Source organism: Abrus precatorius, unplaced genomic scaffold (assembly GCF_003935025.1).
Source record: "Abrus precatorius isolate BTA unplaced genomic scaffold, Abrus_2018 Scaffold5, whole genome shotgun sequence".
NCBI classification, from domain to species: domain Eukaryota; kingdom Viridiplantae; phylum Streptophyta; class Magnoliopsida; order Fabales; family Fabaceae; genus Abrus; species Abrus precatorius.
The window spans coordinates 12,151,096-12,166,364 of NW_020874395.1; the positions used below are offsets into that span (position 1 = coordinate 12,151,096).

Genomic DNA, 15,269 nt, shown 5'->3' on the forward strand with positions numbered 1-15,269 from the left:
ACTTTATGGTTAATTAATTTTTAAGAATATATTTAATTAGTAAATTATAAATTTAATTAAAATTTATTAATAGAATAACATATTATTTATATTATTATCTAGTCAACTATTATTATATTAATAAATAATCGGTTTTTATAATAATTATTTTAAAAATATATTTACTATATATTTTAATTGATTGATAGTGTAGAAAAAATTATATTAATAATATAAAAAATATATTCATAAATTATTTGATATTTAATTTTTAAGATAGTCGTAAGTTATTTTTATAGAATAAAAATAAATTAACTATTTATAAAATTTATTTATTTAAAATATTTAAAGGACTATGTTATTTCTTTCATAAAAATTTAAATTATTCGATCATAGTTAAATATTTGTTTTTATAATTATAATTATAGTTAAATATTATGTTAATATTTATATGTATGATAATTGAATAATATATATATATATATATATATTATAATTGAAGAAGGGAAAAAAGATACATAGTCAAAATTAAACAAATTAAAAATTGGAGATAGAATATAGATTAAATGATTAAAGGAAAAGCGGCATAGAGTTGATAAAAAAAGAGATGAAAAAGCATAGATCGAAAAGGATGGACGGTGAGATATCTTTGTCATTAAATAATGGGGGGAAAATGTAAGAGAAGTATATATGATATAATGACGGAAAATGTTAATTTTAACTTTTTAAGTTAAATTTAAATAGTAAAATTTTACTGAAATTATTTGTTATATTTTATATTTTTAAAGTAAAAAATATATTTTTAATAAAAATTTATTACTTTTAAATATTTAACCATAACTCTACATGTTAAAGTTAACAAAATCCTGTGCAAAAAACATCTTGAACTAGTGTCCATAATAATTCTTAATCTTCAGAAAGTGAAAAGAATGTGAAGAACTCAGGATCCAACTCATCAATTGGCATTATCTCTCGCTTTGTCCTCACGGATCGAGGTACTATTTCATGTCAATTAATACTTCCTTCTGTAATTTTTCTTCTGCAAATCACGTAAGATATTCAAAATGCTATGCATTGCATGATACTCACACCCACGTTATGAAATTGCATTATATGAAAACAGCTATATAAGATGGTAGATAGCTCATAGTGTATTGAGAGGTTGAAATTTGATTCTGTAAGCAAATTGGTACCTTTGCTTTTGATTGCATGCCCTCTATAACATAGTTCTACTGCTAAATTCGTTCATGAAAATGTGAATATAGTATGTAGAAGAAGCTTTAACCGGATGAGAATCAACATCCTCCCCAATTAGTTTTTAATTGCATAAATCTGATGTTTTTTAAAACTTCGAAACAAATTCATTTTTATCCTTATAATTTATTTTGGTTTTCGTTTTTATTTCTATTTTTTTTATTTTGATCCTTCTAGTAATATGCCCAAATATATATAGTCTTCAACGTATAATCATTTAAATCAATATGTGGTATACTATACGAACTGAAGCCTATACATAATAATATTATAAAGAATAAAATGACATTAAAAATATAAAAATCAAAACCTTAATTTAAAATTATATATACCAAAATTTAACGTTCTAAAGTATAAGAAACAAAATTAAAATAAAAATAAATTAAAAAGAAAAATGTATTTAAATCTAAAATAATTTTATAAATTAAGGTGCAAATTAGTTTGATCTCAAGAATATTCCATCCATTACAAGAATTAGTTTAAGATCAAATTGTGTGTTCAAAAACAAATAATACTAATTAAAAGTATAATGAAAGGGAAAGTGAGTCTAACATCCTTACTTAAATTTGATTAAGTTAGTGCTTTTTGACTTTTTAAAAAGTTACAAAATGTTGTAAACTATTAAATTAAAAAGTTTTTAATCTAACGATTAATAATATTACAAAAAAAATGCTACTAAAGGATAATTTTATAATTTTTCCTACTCGTTTTCTTCTCTTTTTCAATACCCTCGTTATTTGTTGTGTGGTGAAAATATCCACCATGATTGAGGTCTCAACAATAATAAAAGATAAACAGGTAGCTTGCTTCCAAGTAGCTTGCTTCTAAGTCAACTCAGCAACAACTTTGCCGGTACTAACTTGCATCTCTAGTGACAAAATACGATACCCAAAAGCAATGAGTTGTCGCATAAGAGATTGTCACCAAAGAAGATTGAATGCTATCGAAGAGAGGCGGAAGCATGGTGGTAGTGGCATATACCTATATCAAGCAATGGAAAAAAAGTGTGTTACTTCATCTAGTAAGTAATCCAAAGGCATCCACAAGCGTCTGAGATTATAAGGGACCTCAGTGAGAAAGGAAGCGAATTCTATTTATTCATGTTAGCGCTTAGTGAGTCTCTTCCTTCATCCCGAGAGAAAGCATGAGTGAGGAACACCGGGTGGTCTCAACCGACAAGGTCTTTCAAGTGACCGAAAACTCGACTACGAGGATAAGAAGGAAAAGAAGTTCAACGCGGAGCTCCATTGCACATGTGGGATGGAAGCAATGAAAACAAAAGGTCAAGAGGTAGGGCGCGATTGTTGACAGTGATGCCACTGTCGAAGTGCAAGCTGAGACTGTTGAAACTGGAACGCATAAAGGACTATCTGTTGATGAAGGAGGAGTTCATAGCAAATTAGGAGCAGCTCAAGCCTCAAGAAGAGAAAGCTGAAGAAGATAGATCCAAAGTTGATAACCTTAAGTGTTCTCTTATTAGCACTAGTAAATTTGAAGAACTCATTCACAAGAATCATGCAATTATTTTGTCATTAGTGAGACTTGAAAATGTTGGCATTTTGATTTTTGTCAATAAGGTTCAGCGAGCCTACACCTAGGAAGAAAGAAAGATGAAGAAATCAGAAAGTATTTTATATTTTTCTCCTTTATTTATTAAAAAGTTTCTCATATTTATTAAATTTAAGAGAGGACGTTAGACTCATTCTAAAAGGGAGTAAGATTTTTTTTTTCTTTTTTTAGCATAAACTACACTATTAAAAGTTAATATATTTTTATTTTTTGTTCATTTTTGTTTAAGTAAAAAAAAAATTTACTTAAGGAAAAGTGAGAAATACACTAATTAATGTAGAAGATAAAAGTGGTATCTGTAATAATATATTAATGTATAATTTAATGTGAATCACAAAATTAATAATATAAGAGAAAATGTGTGTAACTGACACATAATTCTTTAGTTTTTTTTTTTTATGCACTAAGCATATTTTCTCGTATAATCTTCATTGATTAGTAACTTTTAGTTGAAAAGATCACCAAAATCGATATGATTTTTTTAATAAATCATTTTTTGGGCCTGGATCATACTTGGCCCAGCACTGGTACTGGCCTTTTGAAGCCCAGCGAATATAGGTGCATAGTAAAGTGGGCCTTATATATAAAACAGTTTACAAAGCAAATTTCAAACACACACACTGGTTGGAAAATTTGGAGCAAGCATATTGAATCCGTGTCTACTCATCAAACATCAGTTTAAGTTCAATAATTTTTTTCAAGACGTGTAAAATTTATAAGGTGAAATCGAAACTTATCTTGTTTGGGTCAAAGCTCGATAATCTAAACTGAATAAATGTGTGTTTGATTACCTTAAAAATTCTGTAAACAGAACACATAAATTATAATTAACAACGTTAACTTCAACGTAGATTCATATGTATTTGAATATGAAACTAAATACACTATGAATCCTCCAAATAAAGTTAAATTAGTATCGTAGAGAAGGTAAAATGGAAACGGTAGGGTTATGAAAATATAACTTAAATGAGAAAATAGTTTCTGAATAACAATATAATAAAATTTCTTGCTACAATATCTATACTGAACATAGGCACTTACAACAATTCACAACGTTGATACCGCTGTTATAATAAACACATGTTACCACTATCATCATAAATTTTCTTTTCTTAATTCGATTTTTTTTTAGGTGTTCTTGCATTTGTCAACTATGGAATTAAAATTTGATTCAACGTCAATACTAATTACCACGTCATATTAACGTATGAGAATATTCTATAAATTGGGTTAAGATCCATTTTTTTAAACTTAAAAAAAATCGATTACATGATATAATTTTTTAAAAAACTTTTTATTTCCCATTTTTGGTTTTTGAAACAAGTCCTCGAACTTTTTTTTTAAATACTACTTTTTTACAAAACTGCATAATTACTATAATTTATAAATATAAATTTCAATTAAAAAATATCTTTTATAAAAAAAAAAAAAAAACTTGAACAAACACCCTTTAATATCTTGTATTGTTTAGTACAGAGATACTTACACTGCAATTCACCACTTTGTGGAAAAAAAATAGCTCCTTTTGTTACCCCAGATGAAAAGAAAATCTTCAATAGAGCTTTATAGTAAGAAGTTATAATGAAATATGAATTTAACAGTGGTTCAAATATAAAGAACCAATATTTTTTTCTTTTTAATGAATGATAACTATTCCCCACTCCCTTTAGGTATTGCAGGAGAAAGACACTATCGAGCCGGTTCAAAGGTCAAAGTTCATGTCTTTAAACTTATCACTAAAATAAAGTTTGTCTTTAAACTTATAATAATAATAATAATTTGTTTGGGGTGGATGCCAAAGTTAATACAATGAGTAAAGACAAGATTCAAGTATCAATAGATACAAGATACAACTTTTACTTTCACAGTAGATTTTATTACTTTCACCTTTGCATGAAAACTGATCTTTAATTAAGAACGCGTGCAATCCCCATAAAAAGGATTTTGGCCATTAATGAATGATCTTTTATTCAAAGTAGCTTTCATGTTCCTTTTCTTTATTGTTTGTTTTTCTCGGCCATCTCCGAGGTCTCTAATGTCCTAGTCACAGTTCTTTTTAATACTTTTTGTAATATTGTCTTGTAATTGCACTGTCGCTTAAATCAAGAACAATAAATTCTTAATTAATATCGCTGACATAATAGTAAACTGCCCCATATAATTAAGGTTATAATGTCACAACCTGTTCATTTATTGAAGCTTTCTTTTATTTATTTTGGTGTTGTGTGCAAGAGATAAGATATATATATTGAAATTGTCTTTATTTACTATTCTTTTTCGGTTGATTAGATTTATTGTAATTGCAATGTTATGGAAAAAAAGTTATTATTATTTTTTACTAGTTTTCTTCACATCCTTTTATTGTAAAATTAATTCTCACTAGAGATACTAAGCTAGTTCTTCTTTACAATTGCTTTCTCACCTTCGTAAATCCATAATGGAGCTAAGTCTCTTCAATTGATAAGTTCAACCTTGTTTTTTACTTTTTAACCACCATTGAAATCTTACTTTAAACCAATTTCAATTTCCCATAACAATCTTTTTTATTTTCTTCCATTCGCTTACATTTTATTGAATAAAAAGATAATATTAATTATTATTGGTCCTATTATAAAAAAAACAATAATTACTAATTTTTGTCTAAAAAATAAGAAATAAGCATTTATTTTTATATACATTCAAATTTTTCTGTATTCTTATTTATTTTGAAATATGTATAAATAAGGCATTCTCTTATTACTTTTTTTTTTGCGTATCTCTTATTACTTTTTAAAGTACATAAATTTATTCATTTAATATATGAGTTATAAGTTTGATAATTTATCATCAAAGGTATTTTTAAAATATACTATAACTTTATTATCTATAATTACTTTTTTATTAATTTTAATAAATTATTTATTTTTTCTTATAAAAAGGAGTGAAAAGAATATTATTTTCTTTGTAAAAACTATTAAAATGATGAATATATATATCATATTAAATTGTTGAAGTTTTGAATTAAATATTGCATCTAATCAACTTAAATGACCCGCCGGTGACTGGAATGTAAAAAATGTTAATATTTTTACCGCATCACATTTCTCAACAAGTGATGTTAGTGGCCACAATTGAAAACTACATCCTACGTGCAAATAAGGGAATATATCTAAAGTTTTCATACATAAATAATTTATTTATTATTAACTTGATACACTTTTGAATGTCTTTTTTGTTATAGTTACATAAAAGAATTTGAAAAAATAAAAAAATATATAATATCAATTTTTAGTAATTCAAACAAAAGTAACTGTTAAAGATAAACTGAGACATTGAGCAATTCTACCATGGACATGCATGTTAAACAATCATATACCAAATAGAAACTAAGACATCCCTAATCTATAATCAAATAAATAGATATTTTATCCACAGTTTACATATATTTTTAGTTAAAAAATATTTTTTATTTAGTTTTAGTTTTTATAATTTTTTTTGTTTTATTTTCTATTTAAAAGATTATTAGTTTTAGACTTTTAGTCTTTAATAATTGTTTAATAATGGTTTGACAAACTTAAGTATTATTGAATGTTAATTTTGTATATGTGTCACTTTTACGTAAACTCACAAATAAAAAAAACTTAAATCAATAATTTTTTAAATATAAAACCATAAAAAATAATTTTATAAAACTAAACATAAAATACAATTTATTTTAAAAATTTAATAACATATTTAAGTCTTTACTGATAAATTACATAACATATTAGTCAAAGGATAAAGTTAGTTGATTATAATCTAGTTTAGATAAACTTTTGTAAAATTATTTTAAAAATATAATTAAAATTATTCTCATAAGTTAAAATTATCTTACATTCTGATTTTTTAAAACAAATTAATTAATTTATACAAAACATGAGTTGCATGAATTAATTTTAATTTATAAAAAATGATTTATTTAATCTTTTTTTATTACAAGTATTCTAGAAAAATTCACCAAATTGAAGCTATATCATATACAATATGTGATGGTCTTAGTAAAACAGGCGCTTGCAATGCCCCAGCCATATACGGTTCTAATTAAGGTGTACAAACACTAACACCTATAGTGGTTGATACTGTATTTTATCAAAATTTCAATTGAAAACAGCAACGAGATATGAAACTTTTAGTTTTAGAAAATATTAAAAATCCTTGAATGATATAGAACTCGTTGTTAAAACAATATGAACTTGCAAACATCTCAATATTTCAAATATAAATAGAAAGAAATTGAGTACTAATTAAAGAAAGAAAAGAAGGACATAATTCTCTTAATAGAATAATTAGTTAAAAGAAGTAGCATTAAACTAGTTTTAATATAAATGCTCATAATATATGCTTCACAAAATTAAAGGGAAAAAAACTTCTTATTTTAGAAATAAATCTTACCAAGTATATCCTATCTAAATAGCTTTTAGATAAACATATAACTATGTGAAAAAGGTAGAATTTAGATCCTCTTAAAGCCAACTTTTCTTTCCATTTTTTCCAGCAAAAATCACAACTACTTATATCAAATGGTTACTCCACTTTCGAAAATAACTCGTAATTATCATGTTTAGGTGAAAAAATCAACTTATAACAATGATTTCAAACAATAAGCGATTATTAATTTTGTCATATATAGATTTAGAAGTAATGAGTTGAAATAAAATTCTCCAAGTAACTTGAACAACCTTACACCAAGAGGATTGAATCATATAAAACTATTTAATTTTTTCTTTCGGTTTAATAAATTTGAAGAAAGGAATGCTTTATGAAGTACTTGTATAGGATTTTAAACCACTTTAGTTAAGGCAAAATTTTAATACTATGATGCTAGAATTACTATCTTTCCACATTAATTAATTATAACAAAATTCTTTTTCATAACGTTAATCTCAATTTAAGTGTCCAATTATGGGAAACATTGTCCTACACAATTAGCATTGCCTAGAAAGCTACGATGAATTAAAACCAATTTAATCATAGACTAGGTGTACTAGGCTATAAATTCCTTTTTAACAAAAATGTGTACTAGCTCACCTTTGTCCCCTTACATCAGTCCCTTATAATTAATGCTAACTTACCTTTAACAAAAATAAAGCAAAAAATCATGAATGAATGAACTAAATGGAGAAACCCGTAATCCAAACTACACAATATGAGAATCAGCAAAATATTTATCACCAATCTTCTTGGACCTTTCGTTCATAGTTTGAAGAAAAAGTAGCTCTCACAGAACTTTATGATTCTCAAGATTATTTTATGTAAGAACATAATCTTATTAAGTTTTATTTAGCATGCCCGCAGAAAATTATCAACTTTCATCACAAAATGTTGATCGTTTGTTCACTAAAATTTTGTTTAAGTATAATGTAATAAGATTTTCTGTCAAAACACAATATTCATACGATAAATTTATATTTTTTTGTTCATTATGTGAATCATATAATCATAATCCTCTTTTTACTCTTCCTATCTGTTTCTCAGTGCACCTTTTTTTCACAAAAACTATGTCCAGATACAATTTCTCTTTCCGATTTGCTTGTGATGTGAAGCATAATTTCTAAACCTCCCAGTTAATGAAAAGATTCCTTTTGCAGTAACTTATGTTTTTCATTATTTTTTATTGAGAAATATATGGCTTTTTCTGCTTTAAATGATGAGCCAACTACGATTTTCATAAATAGATCATTAATAAAAGCTTTAGAGATGTACTTTGCTTTCAACTCATAAGGTACAAAGCTTCGCTGTTCGGACAACAGAAAATTTTGCCACAATTTTCTTGTGAGTTACAGAAAACTTCATATCTATTTTTTAAAATTTAATAGTGTATCTCTCTATCTTGTTCTAGAATATAATCATTTTTTTCGATTTAAAAATTTGTCTTAAAGTAGTAACTTATTTTGACTTTCTAAATATATTTATTTGACATATTCAACACAAAATTACCAATTATAGAATGAATTTTTGTTCTTTGATTTTAATAAAATCTATAACTAATCAAAGTGAATCATTCTTTAATAAAATTGCATCCTTCTTTTTTAAATATAATAATATCACGTTACTTAGATACAATTCATGAAAAATATATATAAGATTCTTCTTTGCACCAGTCTGCTTGCAATAAATATTACAATCAGAAAGCACCATTAACGTGCAATAGATTCAGAAAAAGAAATCAATTAATTTGTATGTCTAATTATACAGAGTTACAATGATAAACTAAAAACAGAAATCCTAATTAAAAAAACAATTTAAAGATAAATACTTTGACTTTTAATAGAATAAAATAATAAAAAAGGTATTAAAATGTATAGCACTAATATTTTTCTTCAAATAATAAATTGTCATTGTATGAAAATGATTTAGGGTTATGAATTAGTTTAAGAAAATGTGAAATGAGAAAGAAAAGTAGAGTGACAGAGGTTCTCACCTAATTGATTGAAGACAGGCTGCGATGCTACCAAACAATGCTCGCCTCACCTCAGTTTCGAGACGTACCAATCCAAAACTGAAAAACACTGCAACACTGCACACACACCAGAGAGAGTTTCAATTCCTCTATTTTATTTCATCAAACTAAACCTCACACCCTCCATCAGCCGCCAATTCCACCTCCAACTCCAATGTCTCATAAATCAACACCACCCTCTCTGCACCTTCTCCACCTTTTCACTCCCCACATTTATTCATCTCCAACCTAAATCCTAAATCTATTTTATTCCCTTCACATGTGCAAAAACTGCATATTCAATGACAATAATAATAATTTTATTGAAACTTGTAATATTTATGTTATTTATATTGACCTGTTTATTATATTCTTAAAATGCACATTAAAAACATTAATTAATGAAAATAAATCATCTTTGTTAAAGACAATTCAAAGCCTCTTATATTGTAATATCATCATAATCTTAAAATTAATTATAATAAACTTTGATTTTAAAAATGTGTTTTTTCGCTAATACAAGCATACCTTGATATTTACATAATTTGACAGAAGCATCTCATTTATTTTCTGAAAGATACTTTCTATCGACCAATCAAGGAAAGAAATATAACTCAATCATACATTTTAATACTCAATTTTGCAATGAAAAATGATAAAAAAAAAAAACACTTTCAGAATTACACTCAAACTATTTTCCAATCTGTTCCTCACCTAAACCCTAAATAATTAAAAAATAACCCAACATAACTTTTAAAAAATATAAATGTGATCATATAATATCAAATGAAAAAAAATAAATTTTGCTCTTTGAATTCTGAACAGCCAATGGTAGAAGTACACAAAAACCCTGACCCATCTTTTCAACACAGCACCCCAACCAACCAAGTATCCCGCCAACGTTATTATTCCCGACTCATTAATTCGATATATATTAAATTAAAAATGAAATAACAGCAAACAATAAAACAACATAAAAAACATCGATAATGATCCATTCATCCCACTCTTTTCAATCACATCAATAGTACTCCACCGGCGGCCACTGACAGCGACGACTGCAGCTGTAGCAGGTGGTGGTAACAGTCGGCGGCGGTGGGTCTTTGCTCAGGGTTCTGCTCCATGCACCGATTCTCAAGCTCCCTAAGCATCTTCGGCACCCCACCCAACCCACACGTCCTTATCAAATACCCCACTCCCCACACATCCACCTTCACCCCATGCAACCCTCTCTCCATCTCCGGCGCGTGCCCCCCACGCTCCACCACCACCCTCTTGTTCAACTCCGGCGCCCCCGCCGCCTCCTCAAAGCCACGCACGAACCACTCGTTCTCCCTATCCATTCTTCTCACCACCTTCTCCCAATTTAAATCCCTGTGCATAAACGACAAGTCGTGTAACGCCACTAACGCTTTCGTCACGTACTTCAACGCTTCCACCAACTGTTCCCAGTTCAACGGCTTCACTCTACACCCTCTCGGCTTAAACGACAAGCTCAAATCCTTCTCCGACGAATTGAACAAAAACTCCGCATGCGGGATTCTATGGTCTAAAATCTCGTAAACCTCCTTAACCGCTGCCCATTTTCTCTTTTCCGAAAATACCCTCGTGCACGTGTTTGGCGTCAATTCCGTCATCACGCCGTTACCCGAACAAACCCTTTCAAAATCAGTGTAAGCAAAAGCCTTGTTATTGTTCATGCTAAGACAACGCTTGCCCAATAGCGCTAATAAACCACCCATTCTGAAACATGGAACCAACGATTTGAGTCTTTCCGATGGCGTAGTCAGATTCACTTCGTGTAAATCCGTACGGTTGATTATGTTTATGCCCTCTTGTGACCTACTTAAAGCACAAAACGTCACCGTATTGCCAATTGCGTAGTACCCAAGGATATAAGGGAGGTCCACGTAGGTCCATAAAATTTTTGCAACTATGGTATTTGATGGATCGGGTTGACCCTCTTTCAATTGGTCAATTTCTTCCCCTCTCCATAGGCAATAATTGTGAATGAAACCGGTTACGTTAGGCCATTGATCTTGCAACATTGTTTCCGTCGATGTTGAGGTGGGTTTTCTAATTAGCACCATTTCTTCGGGGCAGAATCTCGATATAACCCTATTGATGCAATCGTCCCATAGAGTGATGAAGGATTCTCGGCTTGACGAAGTGGGAATTGAGAGACTAGGGTTGTTTCGAATTATGGGTCCCACAACGTCGTACATTATGGCTCTGCAGTCTAAGGGTTCGGTTGTTGTTGTGAAGAACAGTTCTTTCCCTTGTGGCATGTCCTCGAACACGTCTCTTCTCAGTGGGAAGCGTAAATCTTCGGGTGGTGGCTCTTGTAAATAGCGTTTTAACTCGAATAAGGTTGGAAGTGCTTGTGGCAACGCACGTAGGAGGCAGTCCATGTAGTACTCCGTTGGGTCTCGAAAATCCAATGTTGCAATAGCTGCAGCACCAACCCAAAATAATACAATAATGAGAGTGATTTTTACTTATTATCTTATTAATCATTTTAATATCATATAAAATAAAAGTGTACATTTAATATTTTAAAATATATAAATATTGAATATTTAACGAGTGAGAGAATGGGCGTAAAGATTTTATTAGATTATTAGAATGATGCATGACAATGGATACTGTGTGTTATTGCCAAGTTGAACACATCAAATTACAGGTAGATAATAAGGGCAGTGATGAGCATTACTAAAAAGAACACTCACATCTTATGGAAAGTGCTTTGGAGGGAAGTTGAACTCTTTCAGCAAAACCTGGGAAAGAGAGATACGGACAGAGTTAGATAGAATCCTAGAATATGTAAAACAAGGTAACAAACATGGTTTAAGGAAACAAACAGGTTTGGTTTGGCACCAGAAGAAGCTGAGGCTGGAGAAGACTTTCTTCTGCCAAAAACTTTGACTTGCTGACCCAAAACGAATCTATCAACAGAGAAACCTTTCAGAGGACCATCCTCGAAAGATTCCATGGGACAAGGAACCATGGCATCATCAAAGCAAGTGAGTTCATCAGCATTCAGAAAGCTTGAAGATTGAAGCCTCACTCTCCCTCTGTGGATTTCACCTTCTTCAGCCCATAAACTCACTGATTCCTCCCATGTCATTCTTATCTTCCCAATTCTTCGGAGTTCTTTAGATGAAGAAGAACCTGAAATATCCAAGAGAGAATCTAACCCTAATAACCCCCCTCTTGAACCATGAAAGAAAGCTTCACCCCCACTCGTCATAGCCAATTGCTTTGTCCTAGCTGCAACAATGACACAGCGCAGGAATGTTAGAAAAAGTTTGCAACTTTGATTACGTTTTCATCTCTCACCTTCTAAAGCATTAGGATCAGAGAATCACAGTAAATATACGTGTACCCTATGAACCCTTCATGAATGGATCAAAACTACTGTGCATTCCATAAAAGGGAAAGTATATATAATTAAAATGAAACTAGAAAACAAAACTTTACTGTGTAGCCAAGTGCATTGAAGATCACATTTTTAATAAAGATATCATATGTTTTCCCATTTTCATGCTATCTTGAGTTTCCATGCTTCAACTACAAACCTGAGAGAGGAACCTCATCATCTTTGAAAGGTCGAGGTGGTGGTGGCAGGGCTCTCGTAGCAGCAAGAGCTGTTCTAGCTTCATCACCAGAAACAAAAGAAGAACTAACTCTTCCATGAGAGGATCTCATTCTGGATCCCATGAACTGTGAAAGCTCTTCAAAAACCTCTTCATCAAAAGAAGCTGGGAGTCTATGAAGCTTCCTCTCATAAGGTGAGAGCCTAAAATAACTCTTCCCAATTTGTTCCCTTTCACCCCCTCTTTCCCATTCATACACTTTTCTGAACTCTCCCAACATGTTATCCCATTTAGTCCCAGCAGTTTTTGCATCCCTATTAACTCCATGCCTCTTCAGAAACTCAGCAACCTCTCTATCTTTATCAGCCCTAGTTTTCCCTCTCGTGATTCCCAATTCTGAATGTTGTTCAGCTCTTGAAGAAGATGAATCAGACCCACAACCTTGATACTGTTCCTTCCAAGCCCTTGCTAACCACAACATCTCATTGGGTTTCCAAACTGGGCTCACATATTTCCCTTTTCTGAGTTGTTGGTGAACTTGCTCTACCTCAGGCTTGTTCCCTTCTTGGCCAGAACCTCCTGATAGCAAAGGCATGGGAGAGTGTGATGGAGATGAAGCAGTGTCTGATGAAGAAGCTGCAGCCGAAGGGTGTGTTTGGAGTGGTTGGGGGTTTGATGATGTATGTTGTGTGGTTGGTGAAGGGCTTGATTCTGCAGCCGGAAGCATGGCCATTTGAGACTGTTTCTGTTGTGCAGGAGGGGATGGTAGAAGCTGCTTCCATTGTCCACTGTATCTTGCTCTCTTGGGGTTCAGTGTCTCAAACTGTTGCTCAAAGGGTGAAGAACTTGCACCACTTGAAACATATAGAGGACTTGAAATGAAAGGGGATGCACCAGTTACAACAACAATTTGTGACTGTTGTTGTTGATGGTGGTGGATTGGCCTTGCTTCTGGAATGGATTCCTCACGTGGGGGTTTAGGAGATGTTGAAATCTGTTGTGTTTGTTGTTGGTGGTGATGAGATTGAGGTTGCTGCTGTTGTGGTTGCTTCTTGGTTGTGTCTCCCTTGTCACCCATTATGGACTAATGGGCCCGTTCAAAAGAAGGGTTTTTTGACAGAGGAAGGGAATTGTAGAGAGACACAAGGAAGGAACCAGAACAAATGTAGTAACAAGGAGCTATGTTTGCATTGGAGTTGAACTAGGTAGCTTGGTAATGTGTTGGCATAATGGGGGGTTTTTTGTTTTTTTCTTTTATCTTTGTTGGTGTTGTGGTTGTGACATGTTCTCAAAAGGGTTTTGAATGCGCTTGTTGGCTTGATAGATAGATGATGGCACTACTGCCATATCTTCAAAAGGGAAAGTCACAAAGTGGAGAGGATCGCAGCAAGCAAAAGCAAACATCCGAAACGATGAAAAGTAGCAACAGAAAGGAGAAAAAACTAAAAAGTCAAGAGAGTGTGTGGGAACTGCCGTGAATGAGACGGTTCGGTTTTTTTTTCTGGTTTTTATTTTATTTTTAGAATAATGATTCCTTAATGCCCACATTTTGGGTGTAGTATAAGTATAAGTAAAGGAAAGAGAAATAAAGAGAAAATTTTTTAAAAATACGATTAGAATTGATAAAACAAAAAAATAAAAAAGATGAAGATGTTGAACATACGAAAAAATTGAATGTGAAAATATAATTAATGTTATTTTAACTCTTTGATTTCAATTAAGTGTGGCAGCCCCGTTTGTAATTTTGATGTGTCATTCTTGACAAGTTGGTGAGAGGCAGAAAGAGAAGAGAGAGAGGGTGCAAGTGTATGATTAGAGAGGGGGTGTCATGATTGTACTGCTTCTGAAAAACGCGGCTCTAAGAATTTTTAGCATTGTTTGTTTTTTCTTTAATTTAATTGTCCTTTTTTGTTATACATTTATTTTGTGTTTTGGGGGTGAAGTTCATTCAATGTTTGTTATGCATTTCTGTTGTTTGGGAAATGAGAAAGAAAGAAACAAATGTTCCCGCTCAGAGCGAGGGTGTGGAGACTCAGAGTGAGTGAGTGAGTGAGGTTTTTGGTAATGTTTTGTTTTTGGGGTTTGAGAGAGGAGATGGAGACTGCACGAATCGATGGCTCTGCCTCAATGAGACTTTGCTTATGACAATTTTGGCACTGTCCTATTTTTTCTTCCTTTTTTTTTTCTTTAAATAAAATTTCTTCACCCCTTTTCTTTTCTTTTAAATTTGTTGGGCTTGGCATGTTTTTGCCTTCTCTCTGTCTCACTTCTATTTATAGGTTTTTCTTTATTTTCAAGCAAGTAGTGCTGCCTTGCTACATTTTTGGTATAATTTTGGTCTTTACTCGTTTAAATAAACGTTCCTAATCTTTCTCTCTTCTAATAAGACTAGAAAAATGGTGAGGGAGACTTAA

At 31.1% G+C, this 15,269-nt stretch overlaps 1 protein-coding gene across 1 annotated transcript; it reads right to left on the reverse strand.

Moving 5' to 3' along the window:
* Positions 1-10,275: 10,275 nt before the first annotated feature.
* On the reverse strand, positions 10,276-13,933 carry LOC113866685. The gene is made up of 4 exons (XM_027501496.1): positions 12,838-13,933; positions 12,137-12,529; positions 11,989-12,036; positions 10,276-11,711 (listed from the first exon to the last, which is right to left on the reverse strand). Exons 1-4 carry the CDS (start codon positions 13,931-13,933, stop codon positions 10,276-10,278), a joined length of 2,973 nt encoding a protein of 990 aa, XP_027357297.1.
* Between the last annotated feature and the right edge of the window lie 1,336 nt (positions 13,934-15,269).